Raw genomic sequence first — 20,906 nt, forward strand, 5'->3', positions numbered from 1 at the left:
ATATTAACCTCTGAATTTCAATTGACAAGATTTACAATACAACCTTTCAGAAAGAACAACTTTAATAAATAAGGACAAAAAAATATATGTTTTACTGCAAGACACCAACTAACTACCAACATTTACAGCAGTGTCCTTCAGGAAGTCTATGACAAAAAATAAAGAAGCAAACTGTATTTGTAAGATCAATACGGGGGAAATTATTTACCTTCCCAAAACATACATCATCAAACAATGGGGCTTCCTTATCAAAATAGCTTTCTGAATTGGCCAGAGATTAGGATTGTCTAATCCAAATGCTCATTATCTAGGTGGGCCACACCAGAGGTCAAAAAGATTACTGCTCCATTAAAACGTTTGTTTATAAACAATTTAGATATATGTATGTAAAGAGGCAACTAGTGAATAAAATGAGAAACAAGAATATTTCAAGTTCAGTGATAACCTACCATTTGAAATAAATTCAAAAGGAAATCACATGATATAAAGTTTTTGGCTAACATGTACCAAGGTTCCTGCCTAAGATGACTCTTGAAAAGCCATATGTTAGCACTGATATGATCCCAAGTTTTCTCATTCCAGGAAGCTGCTTTCTAGTACATATGTTCAAGACAGCTGGTTCTCTTACATCTAGTTATGCTAATCAAATGGCTCAGCCATACAGTTTCAAAATACAAACAAATCTTAATGACACAGGATTTGACTTAAATGCTATTTTCTCTTAGGTTTTTAAACAATGGGTTCTTTCCTAAATAATTGGACACTAAATATTTGTTCACTTGTGCCGGGTTTTACACTCTGAGAGATGCCCGCCTGCTCTGGATAACTCCCGAAGGCCTGTCAGGCAGTGAGTATGGAAATGCCAGTTACAGGGTGGAAAGAGTTCCCGAAGCTGAAACTCAGATGGTGAGAGGCGGCCATCCAAACAAAGAGTCCCCTTTCACAATGCAGTGATCACCAATCACCAAATGGTTTCTACAATAGCAATTCTTCCTTTAGTCCAGATACCTAGTACAGTAAGAACTAAAGAGGAAAAAAAGGTAACTGGTTTGGAGGAGTGAGAGGTATAGACAAGTAGATACCTCTGAAGTAACTTCCCAAAGCCAGCAGTTGACTCTCATTTCCGCTCTAAGAAATATGCTTGCTGATACTAAAGACAGATTTCTCTCTTTTCAACTACAGAAATTCTATGTGGGAAACTGGCATTCAATTCATATGAAGAAGTGATTTCAGAGTCGGTGTATTAGTTTACAATTAAGGCAAAGAGTTCTGGGAAGTTTGGCTATTTCTCACACAAACAACATGATAAGATCATCTTCCTTACCCTGACAACTTGCCGAGTACTTGTGATGAAGGATTTTCTTATACTCAATTCAGTTGCGTCAAGATTGAATTTTCTAGGATTTGCTTCAACTATGCGTGGGTCAAAAAGTCAAGGGAAAGTCATGTCATTACCACAAGCCTCACAAACACATCCCCTTAGACCACAGACTCTGTCACAGGCAAGCAGGCAAGTCTGCCCAAGGCTTCAGAAAGCACCACTTGGCACTCATTGTTCTCAGACTTGCGCTGGCCACAACGTGGGAGGATCCTGTGCCTCAGGGTGGGGACGCCTGCCAGGGGAAGACCCACAGGCCTGACTGGGCCCACAATGAAGCCCTGCTGGCTGACCACAGCTGGGCTGGGCTCTTCCACATGTCGACCAGCACCTCCTCTCTATTCTTTCTTGACCCCAGATCACCTTTCCCATGATAGCTTGCTTTTTTAAAAAAAATCGTTTTTTATTAATTTCATAGACAGGAAGGGATAGGGAGAGAAAAATAGAAACATCAATCATAAGAGAATCATTGATCGGCTGCCTCCTACACATTCCCTATTAGGGATCAAGCCCACAATCAGGGCATGTGCCCTGACTGGAAATCCAACCATGATCTCCTGATTCATGGGTTGACGCTCAACCTCTGAGCCATGCCAGCCAGGCCTCCCATGACAGCTTCTGCAAGCCATTTCCATTTGCCATTAAACCTTCCCACTTAGGTCCAGGAGCGAACCCTTCTTCTTGATCTGAAGATGGAGGCCTCTTCAGCAGAGCTTCCCCTGATCTCCTCACCCCCGGCCTGGTCCTGCTGCCCAGTCAGACACTCGCAGGACTACCTGGACTTCCTCTCATGGTCTGCAGGATGGGTTTGTGCTATAATCTTATTAACTAATGTCTGTCCCTGAGTCCCTCTCTACCCCTCACTGTCATTCCGTAAGGGCTGGGACACTGTTTTGCTTATTAATCCAATCTTGGTAACTAACAAAATTTCCAGCACAAATAGTCAATAATTATTTGCTGGTTGATGACTACTCATTAAAACTTTGTCCTCTTTCTTGCATACTATCTCCCCCAATCTTTTTCTCTTCCCCTTGTCTCAAGGGAAGACGTATCTTGATCCCACCCTCTCACATATTTTGTCCCACTCATTGTAGAGAACACACTTGTCCTTTCATAATTTAAAAGGTGTCCGGGGTCATTCTGATGAACAGAAACTAAGCATTTCGCACAACGGCTGCATGTGAACCTGTGCTGACTATGGAGTGTTCCTGACAACGTCTGGTTTCCTGGATGCTTTATCACAGCTAAACAAACAAAGTAGAACACAGAACATACAACTGGTATGTCTTCAATCTAAAGTTGTTTTTAAATGGGATTTTTTCCACTGGAAAAGGACACGTCATTTCAGCTTCTACAGGGCTTGGGCTTGTCTGTCAGTGGACTTTATTTAACATCAATAGCATCACTTGGCATAATAGTTCTTTTACTAAATGCTGTTTAGTGAGAAAAGATACCTCTCCAATAGACATTGGCATTGTCGCATCAATTCCTCAACAGGAAAAAGGCAGTCTACAAAAGGAATTTCTTTTGAGTTCCAATTACCAATATGTAACATTGATAACATGCACCTCAATGTAGTAATGACTACTAACACTTTTATAGAAGCTCACTGTGGGTCAGGCACCATTCTACACTCTCTACCTGTTAAACTTTCAACAACCCTATAAACGAGGTACTATTATTATCCTGACTTTCTACTAGAAAGGAAAGGAAAGCACAGAGCAGTGTGTTCTAGGTCGCACGGTAACTGACGGAGACTGACTCCCAGATCTGGACACAGGACCGCTGTGCTATGCTGCTGTGTTGCAGGATTCGCCATGCATTAGAAAAGATCTTGGCATATATCGATAAATAAAAACAAGATCAATCAGTTATAAAAGGAAATGCCCAATGTACATGCTTAAGACAACTGGATAAAAACTTGTATATTTGTCTTTTTGGCCCAAAGGGCACAGAAAGGATATTGATGGTTTCGTCGAGGTCCTCTAGGTCCCACTCTATGCTCCGGAGGTTGTTTCTCAGCTCGTTGGTGGTCCAGTCGATTTCCTCCCTTGTGGCCGTGGAAGGGTCCTGGAGGAGCTCTGTCCATCTCTGAAACAACCCCTGGGCAGTGTTGACAGCTTTCTGCACCTCTCTGTAACCAAGGTGGAAAGGAGAAGTGTCACAGATGACATGTTCCATAAACAAGTTCCTGCATGACTTACGTGAACAGTATGGTCACACACCGTCCTCAGCAGCAACTGCCATTCCCCAAAGTGTCTTAAAAGTCTTTATAGAAGGCTCTTCAAGGGCAAATATCAAAGTGCAAAACTCTAAAGTAACAGTCTGAATATTATATTCTCAGCTGAGGTCCAGAATAAAATAGATATTATTTAAGCAGCTCTAACATCAAGCTTGTTTGAGAAGGACAAAAAGTTAATTATGCTTCAAACACACTGTGCTTGACACAGTATTAGAAGCAATCCTACAAATTAACTAAAGAGCCATTAATATTTCTTTTCTTGGGGATGGTGGTGATGGGTTAGGTGGGGTAACTCTTACTCAGTTAATCTGTTAGAGGTAAAGGATTTTTATTTGGGACATTTAAAAACCCCAAATCTCATTAGAAGATTCCCAACAGTATTAGTTCCTGGACTTAGCAATGCTGTCAAACAGATTCGTGTTTCTGGGTCAGAGAGGGACCAGATCATAAGTGCTATAACCAAATGTTCTTTTACCTTAGATAATGTCACAAGGTTTTAAAAACTCCCCCCCCCCCCACCATTGAGTCAAAATCCACTAGTTAAATGTTATCATCTAACACTACCACATATAAAAGCCAAAAAAGGAGTCATTTTATAATCATACTAGAGGCCCGACGCACGAAATTCATGCAAGGGGCTCGGCCCTCCAGTCCTGCTTCATCCAGAAGGTCTTCCGGTCAGTTGTGCAGCTGTTTGCCCGTCTGGTCTAATTAGCATATTACACTTTCATTATGATAGATGGTCTCTTGTGTACAAAGATAATAACTCGACTTCTCCCAAACGAAGAGATCAGTTGTGATTTTTCTATGATTTAACTAGTTCTTCTGTGTTCAATCAGGATGTTTGTTGTCTGAAGCTTTACATCTGAATGTGTATGCCTCCAACTCCCGCTGACATTTCAAGTGCCAGAAGAGAGAGAACACTAAAAAAATGAAGAAAAGTGCCTGACGATATTTTGTCTGTGGAATACCGATGAGCAAAAAGGATGAGTGTTCAGTAGAGAATCATATACTGCTGGGCCCAAGCTGCATACATCACTGAGCTCCTTGGCCCGCAGGGCATCTACCAAGGTACGTTCATACCCAGTTTCCATGCTGGGCAAGTGTTCTCCGTGTTCCTCTCCCATCGGCCTTTACTGTCAGTCCTAATGAGAACTTCTATGTGAGACAAGCAGGGGAAGGCCTAAGGAAGTGAGATGTAAATCCACCATCTTGGCTCTCTATCGAGGTTTCTGGCTGATCTGGTGGAGAAAGAGGTACACGTCTTCCCACAACACGAGTCACTGGATTTATCTGTAAGTGTGGGATATCGTCTATGAGAATGGGAAGACAGAGAGGGATCTAGAATAACATCTCATTTTAAAGGATGTAACATTGATCAATCCTGTAAAGTAAATACAAATTCCTTTTGGAGAACTAAGAACCTCAAACCCAGGAAGCCCCATGCTAGAGCATCCACATTCTCCACCTCTGGAACACACCTGCCATGCGAGAATCAGAATGACTTAAGTAGCAACCTCATGTGTTTCTTTTCTTTTCTTTCTTTCTTTCTTTCTTTCTTTCTTTCTTTCTTTCTTTCTTTCTTTTTCTTCTTCTTCTTCTTCTTTTTTTTTTTTTTTTTTTTTTGTGTGTGTGTGTATGTGTGTGTGTGTTTTGGTCTGAGGACTCCTATGTACTCTTTAAAATGATTGAAGACTCCAAAGAACTTAAGTTGCCATAGAAATTCAAACAGACATTTAAAAAAATATGTATCACTTAATTAAAAATCACAATGAACTTACTACATGTTAACACATTTTCGTAAAAACTGACTTCTAGAAAAATAATGAGAATGGCACTGTTTAATGTTTTCATTTTTTCAAATTTCTTTAATATCTTGTTTCACACAAAAAAAATGGGATTCTCGTGTCTGTTTTTACGTTCAGTCTTTTGGCATACATTTTGGTTGAGTAGATGATAAAATCCAGCCACATGTAAATATGTAGTTGGGAAAGGGAGGAATATTTTAATAGTTCTTGCACGTAATTGTGAACCAAAATACGGCAAATGGCAGTTTCTTCAAAGTTGCAATGTGGAGCCTGGAACTGAATCAAAGTCTTTTTGAACTATCATACATTACAATGTATGGCTCTATCTTATATGTGGAATGAATCTTTTACCCACGTGTGATTTTATAACATCATGTAATGGTCCTTGTAAAGTATTACTTTCCTGGGTATCACAGATCTTTCAAATGCTGGCTCACTTTACTACATAGCATTCAAATCATGTAATATCACCACCAATCTAATCCGGAAAAAAATTTAAGTACTGGGAGTTTATAAGACAATAATAGCTGATAAAAGCTTTCCAAAATTCTTTTTAAAAGGCAGGTGGGCTCCAATTGTATCATCCGCAAAAGACAGGTTTGCCCCATTCATTGTAAAGAGAGTGTCTCAAGTATTTTTTAGGTAAGTTTGAAATCTGAGAACATATGCAAGTCTCAACAATCAATTTGTCAGTCATCCTTTCAAGTAAAAATGAGATTTGGGGAGGGAGGGGGGGAGAGGATGAGAGGGGATGGGGGAGGCAGTGATTTTCCTAGAGACAGCCGGCTAAGTTCACAAGGTCGCAAGAGTGCTTCGTGCACACGCTTACACTGTCACATAGAATACTGAAATGGGTACCAAGGCAGGGAGAAAACTTTACACATCTAATGAATGACATATCTTTTCAATATTCATTTAAAAACAAGAAAACAAACTTAATTCAAAACAGGACAAAAAAGTTGAACAGTCCCTTCCCCACAGAAGACAGAGATGACAAGATGCTCAGTACCATTAGTCATCAGGAAAAGCAAATGAAATCCACCAGGAGACACCACTACACGCTTAGAATGGCTTCAAGACAAAAACAACACTGACAGTGCCGAGTGCTGACACGGCGGCAGAGAACCTGGAACTCTCGTGTGTTCATGGCGGGAACGCAAAATGGTACAGGCCCTCAGGAAAACAGTTTGGCTGTTTCTCAAAGTTAAGTGTACACTTACCATAGGACCCACAATAGTAATTTTGCAATTACTCTTGTGGATTAAAAAAAAAAAAAAAGTTGTCTTGACTTAGTTATACCTACAATGTTGACCTCCACCTGCTGCTGCTCCCACAGCTCCCCTGGGATGGGGCTACTGCCACCAATGACTGCAGGTCAGAGTCCTGAGGGACTTCACTCACTCTCATTTTTCAGTGCACTACACACTGCAGCCTTCAGCTTTATTTTTTTTTGCAGCTCTCACTTCCTTTGGTTTTGTGGCCTCGTGCTCTTCTGGTGTCTACCAATTTTCTCTCTGCTCTTCCTCCACTTCATCTCAATGTTTCTCCCTCAGCGGCTGTCTTCTTACAGCTTCTAGGTTCTCGTCAACATGCACAGGTTCAAAAGACCCCTTTATGACTCCCCAACTGCGTTTCCAACCCTAACCACTCACCCAGGATTCACTCCTATATTTTAGCCGCATAAAACCAAACAAACCATGTCCTCCCTACACACCCAAAAAGGCAAGTATTCAAACAAAGAGATAAAACAGGGGTTAAAAAAATCTGCTTCCTTCTCTAACTTCCTGTTGGAGTAAACAGTGCCACTATTTTCCAAGATTCAAAACTTGTCTAGACAAGTGTCCTCTCTGACTCTTCCTCTTACTTCTCACCTTGCACAACCTCCACTTAAGCCCAACCACTGGAGTTTAGATCTGGAAGGAACTTGCAAGATAACTAGTCCGTACTCATTGAGCAAATAAGAGAACCGGGGCTCAGCCATCTTGGCTGCTTGCCCCGACTTCTCCTGACTCTGAGTGTGAGGCATCTTTCACTACGAAGACCTATTCAATTCCATCTTTGTTAGGCCTCCAGACCAACGGATTTTTCTCAGAACACCTGGGTTTGAGCCCTGAAAAACTGTGTGACCACAGGCAAGGGAATAGTAACTGGGAGTGAAAACTGCCTCCTGGTTAACAACTGATGATAGGAAACAAATTAAATGTAAACTCCTCAGCTGGCTATCCCATGCCTCCCCTTCCCCTGAGCTGGCTGACTTTACTATCCAACCTGATTTCTCATTAACGCAAATCTGGTTTCAGTTGGCAGGCCATCCTCGCACCCTCCCTTTGCTCATTCCTGGCCCCGGACTTTTGTGCGTGTTTCCCTAGCCTTTCCCCAGCCGGGGAGAGTCCCTGCACCTCTGCAATGAACAGCAGACACTTCCTTTCGGCCCAGATTGAGACCCTGTTTGCGTCACTGAAGTGTCCTTGACCAGCATTCCCACTCAGGGTCTTTCCTTTTTTCAAGCTCCACAGCCTCTCAACCCCATTCCAAAACTGGGCACACAATGCACATTGTCTTCCCCGCGCTCTTCCCATTCCGCACCGTGCTCTCCAAACTAGACTACAATCTCAGGAGCCAAATACGGAATAGGCATTCAATGCATTTACAGCCAATGTTTGCAACGTTGTTTTCACCGTGAAACATCTGATTCTGATTTTTTAAAAGTAGGAAATCAGATGTGACTTACACCCAGTTGTCCTGGACTCAAGTTCCTCTGCCAGCAAGCATTCTTTTTTTCCACAGAGACTATACCAACAAACAGTTTCTCAGCACTGTCAACAGGTTGCACCAGGCTTGCCTTCAAGGAGCTCACACTCTAAGAGGTTCTATCTATAATAATAAAAGCGTAATATGCTAATTAGACCGACAGCCTAACGACCTTCCGGATGACCTACCAGATGAAGCCAAGGCTGCGAGTGTGAGCCCCTCACACAAATTTCATGCATCAGGCCTCTAGTATATAAGTCAGAGATGGCAAGAGGATAATATAACATAACCCCTAACCTCTTGTTTTTCTACCTATTTATGCCATTATTTCAACACTGATTCACAGCTGAGAACCTGGGAATAAAACTATGGTGGGAGAGGACATGGACATGAACTAGGGTAGAGGAACCAAAACCAGAGCGTTAGAGAAGATTCCAGAGATATCCGTGTGATGGCACCCATAGGACAGGATGACCAAGTGGACAGAGGGCTGAGGGAGAGTGTGGGGTCAGGAGTGAAGAGGGTTGAGAAGAGGATGGACCAGGCAGGCGCTTATAGGCAGGAGGAAGAAGAAAAAGAGAAGATACCCACCCAGCACCTGGGATATGTGTGGGGGATGTACAGTGGTTAGTAGAAAAGAGGAAGGATCTCAGGGGAGAGCGGTACCAGAGTGACTGGGGTGTGGGGGGTGCACAGACACACAGGAAGTACCTGAGGACACACGGAGGATGAGCCAGTGAGGCTACACTGATGGATGGGGAGAGGACACAGACAGCCACAGGTGAAGGCAGAGCCAGGTGTGAATTACCTGTGAATTACCTGTGAGTGTGAATTACCCCAATGACCATGTGTGTCCACCACAGTGAATTGTCGGCACTCCACCCTTTTCCTAAGAGGCATCCCACCCCATTCCTCACACCGCTTCTAGCTGTGGGCTTTTCTCCGGACGAGACTTCAACGGTGTAAAAAATTGAGCCTCAAACACGCAGTCATCATTGCATACGTAAGATAGCTTTTTTTTTTTTTAAATATATTTTATTGATTTTTTACAGAGAGGAGGAAAGAGGGATAGCGAGCTAGAAATGTTGATGAGAGAGAAACATCGACCAGCTGCCTCTTGCACACCCCCTACCGGGGATGTGCCCGCAACCAACGTACATGCCCTTGACCGGAATCAAACCTGGGACCTTTCAGTCCACAGACCGACGCTCTACCACTGAGCCAAACCGGTTTTGGCAGCTTTTTTTTTTTTTTTTTTTTGAGCGAAAGTAAATGTTTATTACAGAAAAGCTCCCTAGGGAGGGGACCCAAGTGGGTTGTCTTGTAAGGCTGCTTTCTAACTGGTCTCCTTTTTAATCTTTCCTCACACTGATTCATCCAACACTATTACCAAATCAACATTCCTGAAACCCTGATTCCATGTAATTTCTCTGCTTTAAAAATCTCTGGTGGCCTCAAGACTCCCCTTGACCCTTGCCTACCTTGTACTTACTGTGAAGTGTTAACAGTATAAGAGTCAGGCAGTTCAAATTTGAATCCTGGGTCTACCACGCACTAGCTGTGGAACCAACCCTGGGCAAGTGATGAACTCCTCTGTGCCCCCTCAGCTGCTTGTCTCTAAAATGTGGCCAATACCCACATCACAGAACTGTTCTTATAAAGTGAAAATCCGTATAAAGTGCTTACTTAGCACACAATGCCTGGCATAGGAGTGGCATCCTTCAAATGTTAGCCATTATTATTACTACTCCCCGAATAAACTTCCTACGCCACGTGGGATGTTTGCCTTGATGATTTCTAAACAAACAATGCTCATCTCAGGGCCTTTGCTGCTGACATTCCCACCCATGAACCACCACCAACCACCAAAGGGTATTCACCCAATATTTATGCTCCATACCCAAGGTGCTGGGCTGGAAATACAGGAAAAGTAAACAGTCCCAACCCTCAGAGCTCATAATCCAATAACGAGGGACAGAGGAAGAGGTGCAATAACGTGGTACAGATGCCAAGGGAAGCGAGCTCTTCCTGGAGACAGTGGAGATGCCGACACCAGACCTTGGAAGCCGTGGGGGTGAATTAGGCAGAGGAGGAGCATGTGGAGTAGGAGCATCTAGTACCAGGGTCATGGGCACAGCGCTGGGCCAGGCATGGGGGCAGGGAGAGGGAGAGGACGGGAGATAGGGCTGCATCATGAAGGTCATGAAGTGCTCGGGCTTTCTCCTGCAGGCAACAGGCAGCCGCTAAGTGATACTAAGTCAGCAGCCCTGCTTGGCCTCTGTGCTGCCCAATACCGAAGCCACATGACTACTGAATGCTTCAAATGCCCTGGTGCCGGGGTCGGCAAACTGCGGCTCGAAAGCCACATGCGGCTCTTTGGCCCCTTGAGTGTGGCTCTTCCACAAAATACCAAGGCCTGGGCGAGTCTATTTTGAAGAAGTGGCGTTAGAAGAAGTTTAAGTTAAAAAAATGTGGCTCTCAAAAGAAATTTCAGTCGTTGTGCTGTTGATATTTGGCTCTGTTGACTAATGAGTTTGCCGACCACTGCCCTAGTGTGACTGAGGAACTAAAATTTTAATTTAAATTAAGTTGCGAAACTAATATGTAATTCGGTTACTGGAAAAGTTTTAAGTATGCGTATGCTCGGAATAATTGTGTATGTGACTACTTTCTCAAGCGCAGGTAAGTACTTCTGACGAAAATTTAGCATTTAAATTGAGAAGCGCTGTAAGTGTAAAAAATACACACCAGACTTTGAAAACGTAGTTCAAAAAGAGTTAATGATCTCATTAATAATCTTTATTGATCAACCACATGTTGAAATATTTTGAACTGATTAGGTTGACGATGACATTCAAACTAATTTCGCCTGCTTATTTTTACTTTTGAATGTGGCTACTAGGACCCGTGGAATGGCATCTGTGGCTCCCATTGTACTTTGGATAGAACTGGTCCGCTACAGCCCGGGGTGGATGGAAGAGGAATGAGAGTGGCAGCAGGAAGAACAATGATCTCGGTAAGAGTCCAGATGAGATGGGCCTGAATTACCTAAATTCTACCCAGCTTCAAAACCGAATTCACGGCTTCATACTGCCTCCGAAAGCTTTTCCAGTCATAACCATCCCTAATGAGTCACCTTTCTCCAAACTCCTGGGGCATTTACGTATCTTCTGTAGTATCACTTCAGCACGTCATCACTTACCACCTGTCATTTCTGCTTAAGTTTTGTGATCAGTTGTTTCTCAGATCAGACTATCAGCTCCTAGGGTAAGGGATCTTTAATTTTTCCACGTTGTGTGATGCATTTTCAATACTTTTAATGAGCAGAAGTACATGGCTTCTCAAATACTCTGTCACATATACAGTCCGGAGGCACCCATGTGCCTAACTTTATCTATGTACAGCAGAGGATATTGAAAATCTCACTTCCCTCAGGCACATTACAGACAATAAAATGATGTCAAAATCAACCAAAACTCCAGGCCAATGTTCCAATAAAGCAGTGTTATCTGATAAGTGAGCAAACATCAGGAGACTGCATCGGATACTCTCAGGAAATAAAAAATGTCAAGATGGCAGAGCAATTTAACATTTTCACAAACTCCATTAAAAATCAAACAGAAAAGTTCTCATTCTCTCTGATCCCCAGTGCCAGAGATTACCTTTGCAACCTAAGCATTTAAGAACTTCCATTTAGGGGGAAAACACACAGCTTTAACATTTAAAAACCAATCCCTAAATCAATCCTTTTAATAAATAACACATTTTCCAGATAGAGAGTGACGTATGACTAAAAAACAAATCTACAACTTAACATTTTCCCATATAAATTAGAGTAAGATGATGAAAACCCTTTTTAGGGAATTGCCAATAATTGTATAAGTATACTTTACTGTATCTTGGTTAATGAAGTATTTCACTTATAGTACCATTTAAATTTTTCTAAGAACCCTTAAAAAAAATTAAACACCCAGGCACCAGGTCAACTTGCACCACTACAGAAATAGGAAGCCAGTAGCAACCAGTGGAAAGCAAAGGGACGCTGGATGGTGATTAGTACTAACCTTCTGGGAACCTGACAGTTCTCTGACTTGTTTGACACTTAAAACATAAAGCTGACAGGTTGTAACAACATCAGAACCCATCTTCCTTGCACTTAATGGCTACAAAGCTGATGCAGAAATAAAATGCAATGAAAGTTTCTATCTCCAGACAACCCAGCAATCAAAGATGGAGTCAGGACAGCTCAAAGGGGAAAAAAACAAAAACAAAAAAACAAGTGGGCAAACCTGTCAAATGGTCTGGGTGAAATCAGGGGAGTTGAAAAGAAAGCACTCATTTCCTTTAGCACTGTGGGAAAATCCCGGTGCTAACAGAAAGCCTAGGAAAGTTTAGTTTGGCTGATTTCATTTTGTTTTCCTTCCAACATCATCACTGAGCACGGACGACTTGCTTTCCTCCCGGCCCCATTAAAAACTCCCCCACTGAATTAAGCTGTCTTCCGGAGCCCTGCTCCCGGGCCTCCCAGAGCCACACCGCCCCCGCCTCCCAGCCTGCAAACGTGCCGGGACTCCTCCGGGCAGCTTGTGGTCCCACCAGTCTGCGGGCCGGAGCTCCGAGCTCAATGGACAATGGGAGCTCACCCCCCGTCAAAGCCAACTACAAAGCTCAGGAGGGCCATTTCCCTTTTCCTGCCCAGATGCTGTTTTCCCTCCTTCGAAGCAGAGACCCGTGCTCCACTAGACTAGAGCCCCGGTGTGGGCTGGCACCCGTGCCTCCCTCCCCCACCTGCAGAGCTGCTGAACAACTCGACCCCCTACCCAAGTTACCCAGCAGCGCACAGGCCAAAGGGGACCCCCTCCCCAGGGGCTTGGACTCCTCAGTCCAGGTAGATCATGAAGAAGGGGGTGTCTCTGGAAGCTTGGTCATGGCCCCGAGAGCTAAGCAGTCCCCAGGGTCCCCGCCCCAGGCTCAACTTGTCTCCCCTCCCCCTCCAGCAGGGAGAGCGGGGAGGTGCGGGCAGACAGCATCGCCACCTCCTCCACCTCCTCCTCCACCTCCTCCAGTGGAGCCCTCGGCGACACTCACCCTTTCACCACAAAGAAGGGGTCCTCCATGGACATGGCGTCCCGGCCCCCCGGCCGCCTCCCGCCTGCTCAGCACACAGGGCGCCCGCGCCCTCCGATCCTCCCTCCCACCCCGCTCCCGCAGCCGCCGGCGCCTCGGGCCGGGGTGACCCAGAGCAGCGGGCGCGCGCAGGCCAGGGTGCACGGGGCCGCCTCCGGTCCAGCGCTCGATGGGACCGCAGATCGAATCCCAGACCTAGTGCCGGCCCCCGCGGCTGCCTCCTCCCCCGGCTCCTCTCGGGCGGGTCCGGCCTGCCTGACCCCGCCCCCGGGACGCAAGGCCCGGACCAATCACCGACGCGGCCTGCTGCACCACTTCCGCACCCGCGCTCACGTGATCAGAGGATGCCCGCCCCTTAGTAGGCGGGGCCTGGGTGCACGTCACCGGACCCGGAGGCCGGGCTTTGGCGGCGAAGGAAGAGGGCGGGTCTTCTCTCGACCCGCCTCTCAGGATTCAAGGGAAAGAGCCGCTGGTCTCTCTTAAAACAGGTAGGTTTTCAGGATACGCGATGGTACCTGATTTGTACAATCCTGTCACCTTTCCTCTGTGTACTTTTAATACTTGATTTTGATAACATGATTTATAAATCCACCTGGTCCTCGACTTACAGTAAAGCGTGCCCGTATAGGTGATCTGACTACGACAACGTTGCACAACTGCTTTAGGCCTTACCCTGTCCAGACACGCACCAAAAGCTATTGATGCATTATCTCGATATTGGTTGGGGGAGGGGTGTATTATTATTTATTATTATCCCCATTTTGTAGATGAGCAAAGTAAAAGAGATAGCAATATTTCCTGTGGTCACACAGCCTGGACAGAAGAGAGTCACAGGTTCTGTGCACTTTCCACCAAACCGGGGTGTAGTCTTTCTTGCTGAGCGTTCTGCAAGTAACCGGTAAGGTAATTTTTTCTTCATACGATGGTATGATGCGCCCCAGGAGAGAGCACCTTTGAGGGACAAAGAAGGCGCCGGGTATGGCAACTTCCTCTCAGCTGTGGCTCAAGAGTGCTTCCAGAAAGCATTTTGGTCAGAACAATTAGCCAACTCATACGTCAGCTATGCTTTAATCAGTGATGATCATTGAGCAGCGACTGTGTGTCAGGCACTGTGCTATCTCGGTTGCTCTCACCATGAGGTCATTACTGTTATTATCCCCATTTTGTGATTAATAAATCTGAGACTATTGGAGATTAAGTGACTTGGCCAACATCAGCAGTCTTTTTGGAAATGAAAGAGTCCCCGGAGCCAGACAAACCCTGTCTGAACCTGGGTTCTGTTCTTCAGTTTCTCATCTGTAAAAGGTGAGCTCATGAGTTGCCGTGAAGTGTTAATAAAAATGCACGTAACCCCCAAGGTTCCAACGGAGTGAGGTAGCGAAGCCAGGGAAACCAGTCAGGAAGCTGCTGTGGACATCTGGCCTGAAGGGATGAGGACCAGACTGAGATGAATCTGACAAGTGTTTCCAAGGAAAAACAAAGCCAAACCCCTGGAAAGGAATGATGAGAGATTGAATGCGGTCAGGGAGGAGAGAGTTGGAAGTCACAGACTAAAGGCTTCTCTGAGACTGGAGGAGCAATGGTCAGATGTGGAGAAAAGAAGCTATTGGGAGAGAACTGTTTATTTGGTGGTGCACGTATTGTGATGGGGAAGTGAAAAGGGATCATCTTTCATTCATTCAACAAACACGTGTAAATTGAGGAGCAGAAGAGAACAGTGCTTTAGAGCCAGATTGCCTGAATTCCCATACCAATTCTGCTACTTCCTATTGTGTATTGGGCCAATTGATTAATCTCTCACTGTCCCCAACTGTGTAATGGACACTATAAGAACATTTTCCTCATAGAACGTCATGAGGATTAAGTTAATTGGTGTGTACAAAGTGCTTAGAACAGTGCCTGACACGTGTTGTGCTCTTCCTATGTGCGAGGCACAGAGAACAGGCTTGGTCTTGTCTTCAAGGAACTCTCAGACCAGCGGGAGAGACAGGTAGTTACATACTATGAGAGAAGTGCACAGGTTGCCATAGAAACACAGAGGCACCATACCAGTTGATTTTGTGTGTGTGTGTGTGTGTGTGTGTGTGTGTGTGTGAAGGGGGCGGGTGGTGTTTCTAAACAGTGACTAGAGGCAGCCAGGAGACAGCATGGCAGCCTGTGGGGGAGCCACAGCAGAGGGCCTTGCAGAGTGGAAGGGATGGGTGGTGGCAGGAAAAACTAGGGCTAGAGATTGACAGGGTGAGGTTATCAGGGCCCTTGATTGTGATGTTAAGAACTATGGATACCCTCCTGTAGATCATGGCACCTGAGGAAACTGATAGGGTCAGACTGGCATTTGAGACAGATACTGTGGTGGCTGGGAGGTCAGCTGGGAGATCATGGTCCAGAGGAGGGATGAGGGTGTGCTGATGGCAAATAGGATGGGGAATAGGAATACATTTGAGAAATAGTTTAGAGGCAGCATCAGTGGATTTGGTGACTGATTGGTTCAGGGTGTTATGGGATTGGTGAAAGCAGCAGGAGGAAGGCTTGCAGGGTTTTGGAATTGGAAGTGAGTAATTGTTAGTTCCAGTCACCAGCAAAGAGGACACAGGAAGAGGATTAGATGTAAAGTGGATAGAAATTAGCATGCTGGTTTTCTCCACTAACCAGTAAACTCCTGGAGGGAGGGGAAGCTATATTAATGTTATTATCACCTTAAAGCCTAGCATAGCCTCTTCTTATCTATTCCATGAATTTATTAATTAAACCACAAATAAGAGGTCAGAGACATAGAGGATAGAAGACGGAGGCTTGGAGAATTCCCATAATTAGGGGTTTGGAAAAGGTACCAACAATGAAGAGAGTGGAGGGTTGAGGTATAATATGTATGTTGGAGTATGGGATGTTTCTTTCTTTATTATGTCACCCTTCTTCACCTTTTCTCAAACCAGACAAGATCTCGGCTTCCACAGCCATGGGGAAAGGAAAACTATGATTAAAATGCAAGCATCTTTTCATGTGCTTATAAACCATTTGTCCTCTGTGGAGAAATGCCTATTCAAGTTTTTTTGCTCATTTTTAATTGGGTTCTTTGTTATTGAATCCCCCCTAAATCCTTTTAGAAACAACCCCAAGTAAGGGAGAATGTGTTACATAGAAGTTAGGTGTTTATTATACTCTTCATCATTATCCCAATCTTTTAAAACCCTGACATACAGATGTGTGCCCTGGAACACCCTAGGGCACATTTACTCCTGTTGGCTTTCACTGGTCCAGCCATAGCTGTCTGATGTCCCAGCCCCACCCACACATAGCCACACACTGGGTATGTTGCCTTCCTTCGCCTAGGTTGTAACCAGCACCTGCACCCTTACTCTCTACACACTAGTTTGAAATAAACACTGAGCAATTCTACTCCACTTACATATCCAACACTAGCAAGACATTGAGAATTCAATACCCATTTGACGGTCATTGGAAATGTTATTTAAAAGTGTATCATGACATGCAAAATTACATATATATATAATTTCAACTCTTCGTTTTTATAAAGAAAAATCTTTTAATACATAGAAATTTACACATAGTAAAAAGGAAATGCATTTAAGGTCTGGCACTATGAGATCTTTACTTCGATCATCAGGAACACAAAAATCATTTAAAAATGTTTCAGCGTTCAGAAGCTTTGGGCGTGCCCTTTGTATAGTGGGAACCGCAGTTGACGCAAGGTGACGCAAGGTGACGCGACGCACCGTAAGTTCGGTTGGTCCGGGCCTCGCGCAGCCTTGGCGTCGCCAAGACAGCCTTGCCTAGCTGCCATGGCCCGCAGGCCTGCGCCATGGGCATTTGGGTCAACTAAGAACGAGCTGAAGCCCTGCCATTTCTCACAGGTTTGACCCGGGCTGCGGCGGACGGATCCTCCCACTCCTCCCCTCCCCGCTCTGCAAGCCGCCGGGCCCTGGTCAGGAGGACGCCGCCGGCCCAGGCCTATACGGTCCCGCCATCGGGGGAAGGAGAGACGTTCACGCTCATCGCTGCCGCTAGTAGCCTGGCCGGCTGACCCCGGGGAGGCTTCAGACCCAGAGTCCCTGGGCAGACAGCGTGCGAGATGGGACGGACGTCGAAGGACAAGCGGGATGTCTACTACCGCCTGGCCAAGGAGAACGGCTGGCGCGCCCGCAGCGCCTTCAAGCTGCTACAGCTCAATGAGGAATTCCGGCTCTTCCAAGGTGTGACGCGGGCGGTGGACCTGTGTGCGGCCCCGGGCAGCTGGAGCCAGGTGCTGAGCCAGAAGATCGGGAGTCCACAGGGCTCCGGCCATGTGGTGGCTGTGGACCTTCAAGCTATGGCTCCGCTACCAGGCGTGTTACAGATCCAGGGGGACATCACCCAGCTGTCCACTGCCGAGGACATCATCCGGCTCTTTGAGGGATGCCCGGCCGACCTGGTGGTGTGCGACGGGGCTCCCGATGTCACCGGCCTCCACGAGCTTGATGAGTACATGCAGGCCCAGCTTCTCCTCGCCGCATTGAACATCGCTACACACGTCCTGAAGCCCGGGGGCTGCTTTGTAGCCAAGATCTTCCGAGGCCGGGATGTGATGCTCATCTACAGCCAGCTGCATGTCTTCTTCTCCAGCGTGCTCTGTGCCAAGCCCAGGAGCAGCCGGAAGGCCAGCAGCGAGGCCTTCGCCGTCTGTCAGGGTTTTGCGCCCCCTGAGGGCTTCCTGCTGGACCTGACTAAACCCCTGCTGGACCGCTCTTACAATAGAGGTCTCCACCAATTAGATGGTCCCGCCCACAGCATTGTGCCATTTGTGACCTGTGGGGACCTGAGCTCCTATGATTCGGACCTCGGTTACCCACTAGACCCGGAGGACGGCTCCGAGCACAAGTACACGCCACCTATGTAGCCCCCCATCTCTCCCCTTTGCCAGCGGGCCTGCACATTGAAGAAGAAGGGGTAGCTGGCCAGGGAGATCCATCCCCAGGACTGCACCATCAACACAGTGGACACATTGCCCTAGCCCCTGACTGCCCCACAGCCTGATGGCCTCTGAGGTGGAAGACAGTAAAATGAATTGTTCACCTTAGCACATCAAGCTGGCGGTCTGTGACAACTCGGCAGCTGTTTGGTATCAGGAGAACCAGAATTTGCATCAGTGCACTTGTTTTTCAAGCAAGTTCTCGTCAGTGGGTCCTGACCACAAGCTTCGAGTGAGAACTTGGCAATGACCACCATGAACACAGCCAGGAAAGAAACATCATGGAATGTTCATTTGAACTGCAGAAGTGGTTTTTGACTGAGATTTTTCCTAGTGGGATCCATGAATTTGATGGAGGGAAATAGTACATCTTTATTTTTACTAATGTAACTGAAAGTTAGCCTTAGTCCCAAATAGGAATTTAGCAGTAAATCGGTTCATTTTTAAGGCAGGGTTGTTACGGGCATCATGAAACACTGTTCTCGTTTGTCATTAATTGGAATTATGGGAGATCTGTTAATTTGATCTAATAAAAAAGGCCATTGTTACTAAAAAAAAAACAAACCTATTTTTTTTAAAGAGAAGTGAGAAAGCCAAGTAACCACACATGCAAAAGAACATCAGAATTTAGCAGTTTTAAATGTTTTTTTGGAGTAAGGCAAGTTAGGAATGGATTTTGGCGAGTATTAAAAGTTATTAAAATATTATTTGAATTCAGTGAACTTCTTGATGAAACTGAATTTGAACCATTGTAGGAGGGCAGATATGCTCTTTACCATCTCTTTGAACTTGTCGAAGTGCATGGAGAAGGGAAACCACAATCTCTTGGTAAACTAGTGAATAACAGCAGAGCACTAATGATTGCTAATATTTCCTTACTATGAGCAGACATTGTGCTAAGTGATATACTAGTACATGCATAATTTTCAGAAGCAGCTCCAGAATTTCTACATAGGGCAGTTTTAGAATGTAGCTTAAAAGTTTGGACAGCAGGGCTAGGAGGCTTGGATTGGGGATACATGGCAGACCTACTCTCTTTTCTTAAATTAGTTTATTTGGGATGGCTCAAGAGGGCTGATGGTGATTATCATATGTAATAAAAAGCTAATATGCTCATTAGATCAGAACAACCATCTGGATGACCTTCCAGACAAAGCCAGGGCTGTGAGGGCTGAGCCCCTTGCACAAATTTCTTGCATAGGGCCTCTAGTGTAATTACCATGGATTTAGTGGCCTAAAAGCCACAAATTTATTCTCTTGCAGTTCTGGAGGTCAGAAGTCTGAAAGTGGGTCACCTGGGCTAAAATCAAAGTGCTGGCAGGGTTCCATTCTTCCTGGAAGCTCCATGGGAAAATCTGTTCCCTCTCCCACCAGTTCTAGGGGCCGTCTGCATTCCTTGGCCATGTCTCCCTTCCAGCATTGGCATTACTTCAACCTTGCTTCTGCTGACATGTTTCAGACTCTGACCCTTTTGCCTCCCTCTTATATGGACCTTGTGATTTCATTGGGCCCATCAGATAATTCAGGGTAATCTGCTCATTTCAAGATTACTAATACAACCATATAGGCTAAGTCCCTTTTGCCACATAAAGTAACCGTTACAGGTTCTGGAGATTAGTATGCTCTTATCTTTAAGATTGTGTGTGTGTGTGTGTGTGTGTGTGTGTGTGTTGGGGGGGGGCAGGGAATTTAATAATGATAGTAATAATAATAATTTTAAAAGATTAAGAACAGGTTTGAAACAGGCATACCAAAAGGACCAAACAGTACCTGAAGTCTAAGATGACCAGACATCCCGCTTTTGGCAGGACAGTCCCAATTTTTAACAATATGTCCCGCGACCCACGGCATTTTAAAAAAGTCCCGATTATGCATGACAAGCAAGGGAACGGCGGGAGAACAAGAAGGGAATATACGGTTTTCGGCGGCCATGTGGCTATTTAGCCAGGATATGAGTTTTAAATTATTTTTGTTAATTTTATAATGTTAAACTTTAATAATAATAATTGTTGAGAACTGATTATCGAGAACTGCTTATCAAAGTTCACATTGTTGATCAGTTGTTAGAATTTGACTACCATTGTTTGGACTTAATGAACAATGGCATTTTTGGGGATTGGCAATGACGAAAACATTTTGTAACTATCTCTCAGACGATACACATTGTACTGCGTGCTAGTAAGCTAGTTAAACAAGTGATGTCATTACAAATCAGCTATTCAGATAATTTAGGTAGGTAATTTATTTATTTCATAAATACATAAATTTTCTTGAATTTAGCAGACAGTACTCGTATTATTTATATTTCATAGTGGCTGCAAAAAGTCTAGCGCCGGCCTTGAAAGTGACACACACGACTTACGTTATGGCAAATTCAGAGGAAAAATAATACAAGTTAGTATTGTTATCATTTAGAAAGAAATATAGGATTAAAATTAAAATAATTTTTAAAATATAGTTACTTTATAACAAATTAATTTAATTTATAAACTAAATAAAATATGTTCATGTAGTAATTATGTACCTACTTACTGTGTTTTTAAGCAATATGTATATAATAATTTATAATATAATTTAATATAGGCCAAATTTTTAATCAAGAACCTCCCCAACCCCCCAACCCCCTGTCAATGG

The 20,906-nt window shown here is 44.7% G+C and overlaps 2 protein-coding genes and 1 long non-coding RNA gene across 4 annotated transcripts in view; 2 read left to right on the forward strand and 1 right to left on the reverse strand.

Annotated features, from left to right (window-relative positions):
• The window catches only part of STX6 (syntaxin 6), a 30,993-nt gene extending 17,478 nt beyond the window's left edge, over positions 1-13,515 (reverse strand). The window contains exons 1-3 of the mRNA XM_084866137.1: positions 13,268-13,515; positions 3,343-3,512; positions 1,325-1,419 (exon numbers count right to left, since the gene is read on the reverse strand). Coding sequence (XP_084722263.1) covers positions 1,325-1,419; positions 3,343-3,512; positions 13,268-13,302 — 300 coding nt within the window. The 5' untranslated portion in view covers positions 13,303-13,515. The remainder of the gene's footprint in view (positions 1-1,324; positions 1,420-3,342; positions 3,513-13,267) is intronic.
• LOC311612846 lies at positions 1,324-13,225 on the forward strand. 2 transcript variants are annotated; one of them, XR_014793362.1, is made up of 4 exons: positions 1,324-1,419; positions 2,044-2,658; positions 4,460-4,691; positions 11,082-13,225. It is a non-coding gene; the product is annotated as an uncharacterized lncRNA (long non-coding RNA). The 2 variants fall into 2 exon arrangements; XR_014793363.1 differs by lacking the exon at positions 11,082-13,225 and having other exon boundaries at positions 4,460-5,150.
• A 119-nt stretch (positions 13,516-13,634) lies between the features above and the next one.
• LOC311612844 (tRNA (cytidine(32)/guanosine(34)-2'-O)-methyltransferase-like) lies at positions 13,635-19,927 on the forward strand. Its single transcript, XM_084866136.1, has 2 exons — positions 13,635-13,794; positions 17,179-19,927. Exon 2 carries the CDS (start codon positions 17,397-17,399, stop codon positions 18,198-18,200), a length of 804 nt encoding a protein of 267 aa, XP_084722262.1. The 5' UTR covers positions 13,635-13,794; positions 17,179-17,396; the 3' UTR covers positions 18,201-19,927.
• Positions 19,928-20,906: the final 979 nt, after the last annotated feature.

The sequence above is a fragment of the Pipistrellus hanaki genome (genome assembly GCF_964339955.1).
Source record: "Pipistrellus hanaki genome assembly, chromosome: 18".
NCBI classification, from domain to species: domain Eukaryota; kingdom Metazoa; phylum Chordata; class Mammalia; order Chiroptera; family Vespertilionidae; genus Pipistrellus; species Pipistrellus hanaki.

Bases quoted from the DNA above. Each gene is read 5' to 3' on its own strand.
- LOC311612844 (XM_084866136.1), top strand. From the start codon at position 17,397: ATGGGACGGACGTCGAAGGACAAGCGGGATGTCTACTACCGCCTGGCC.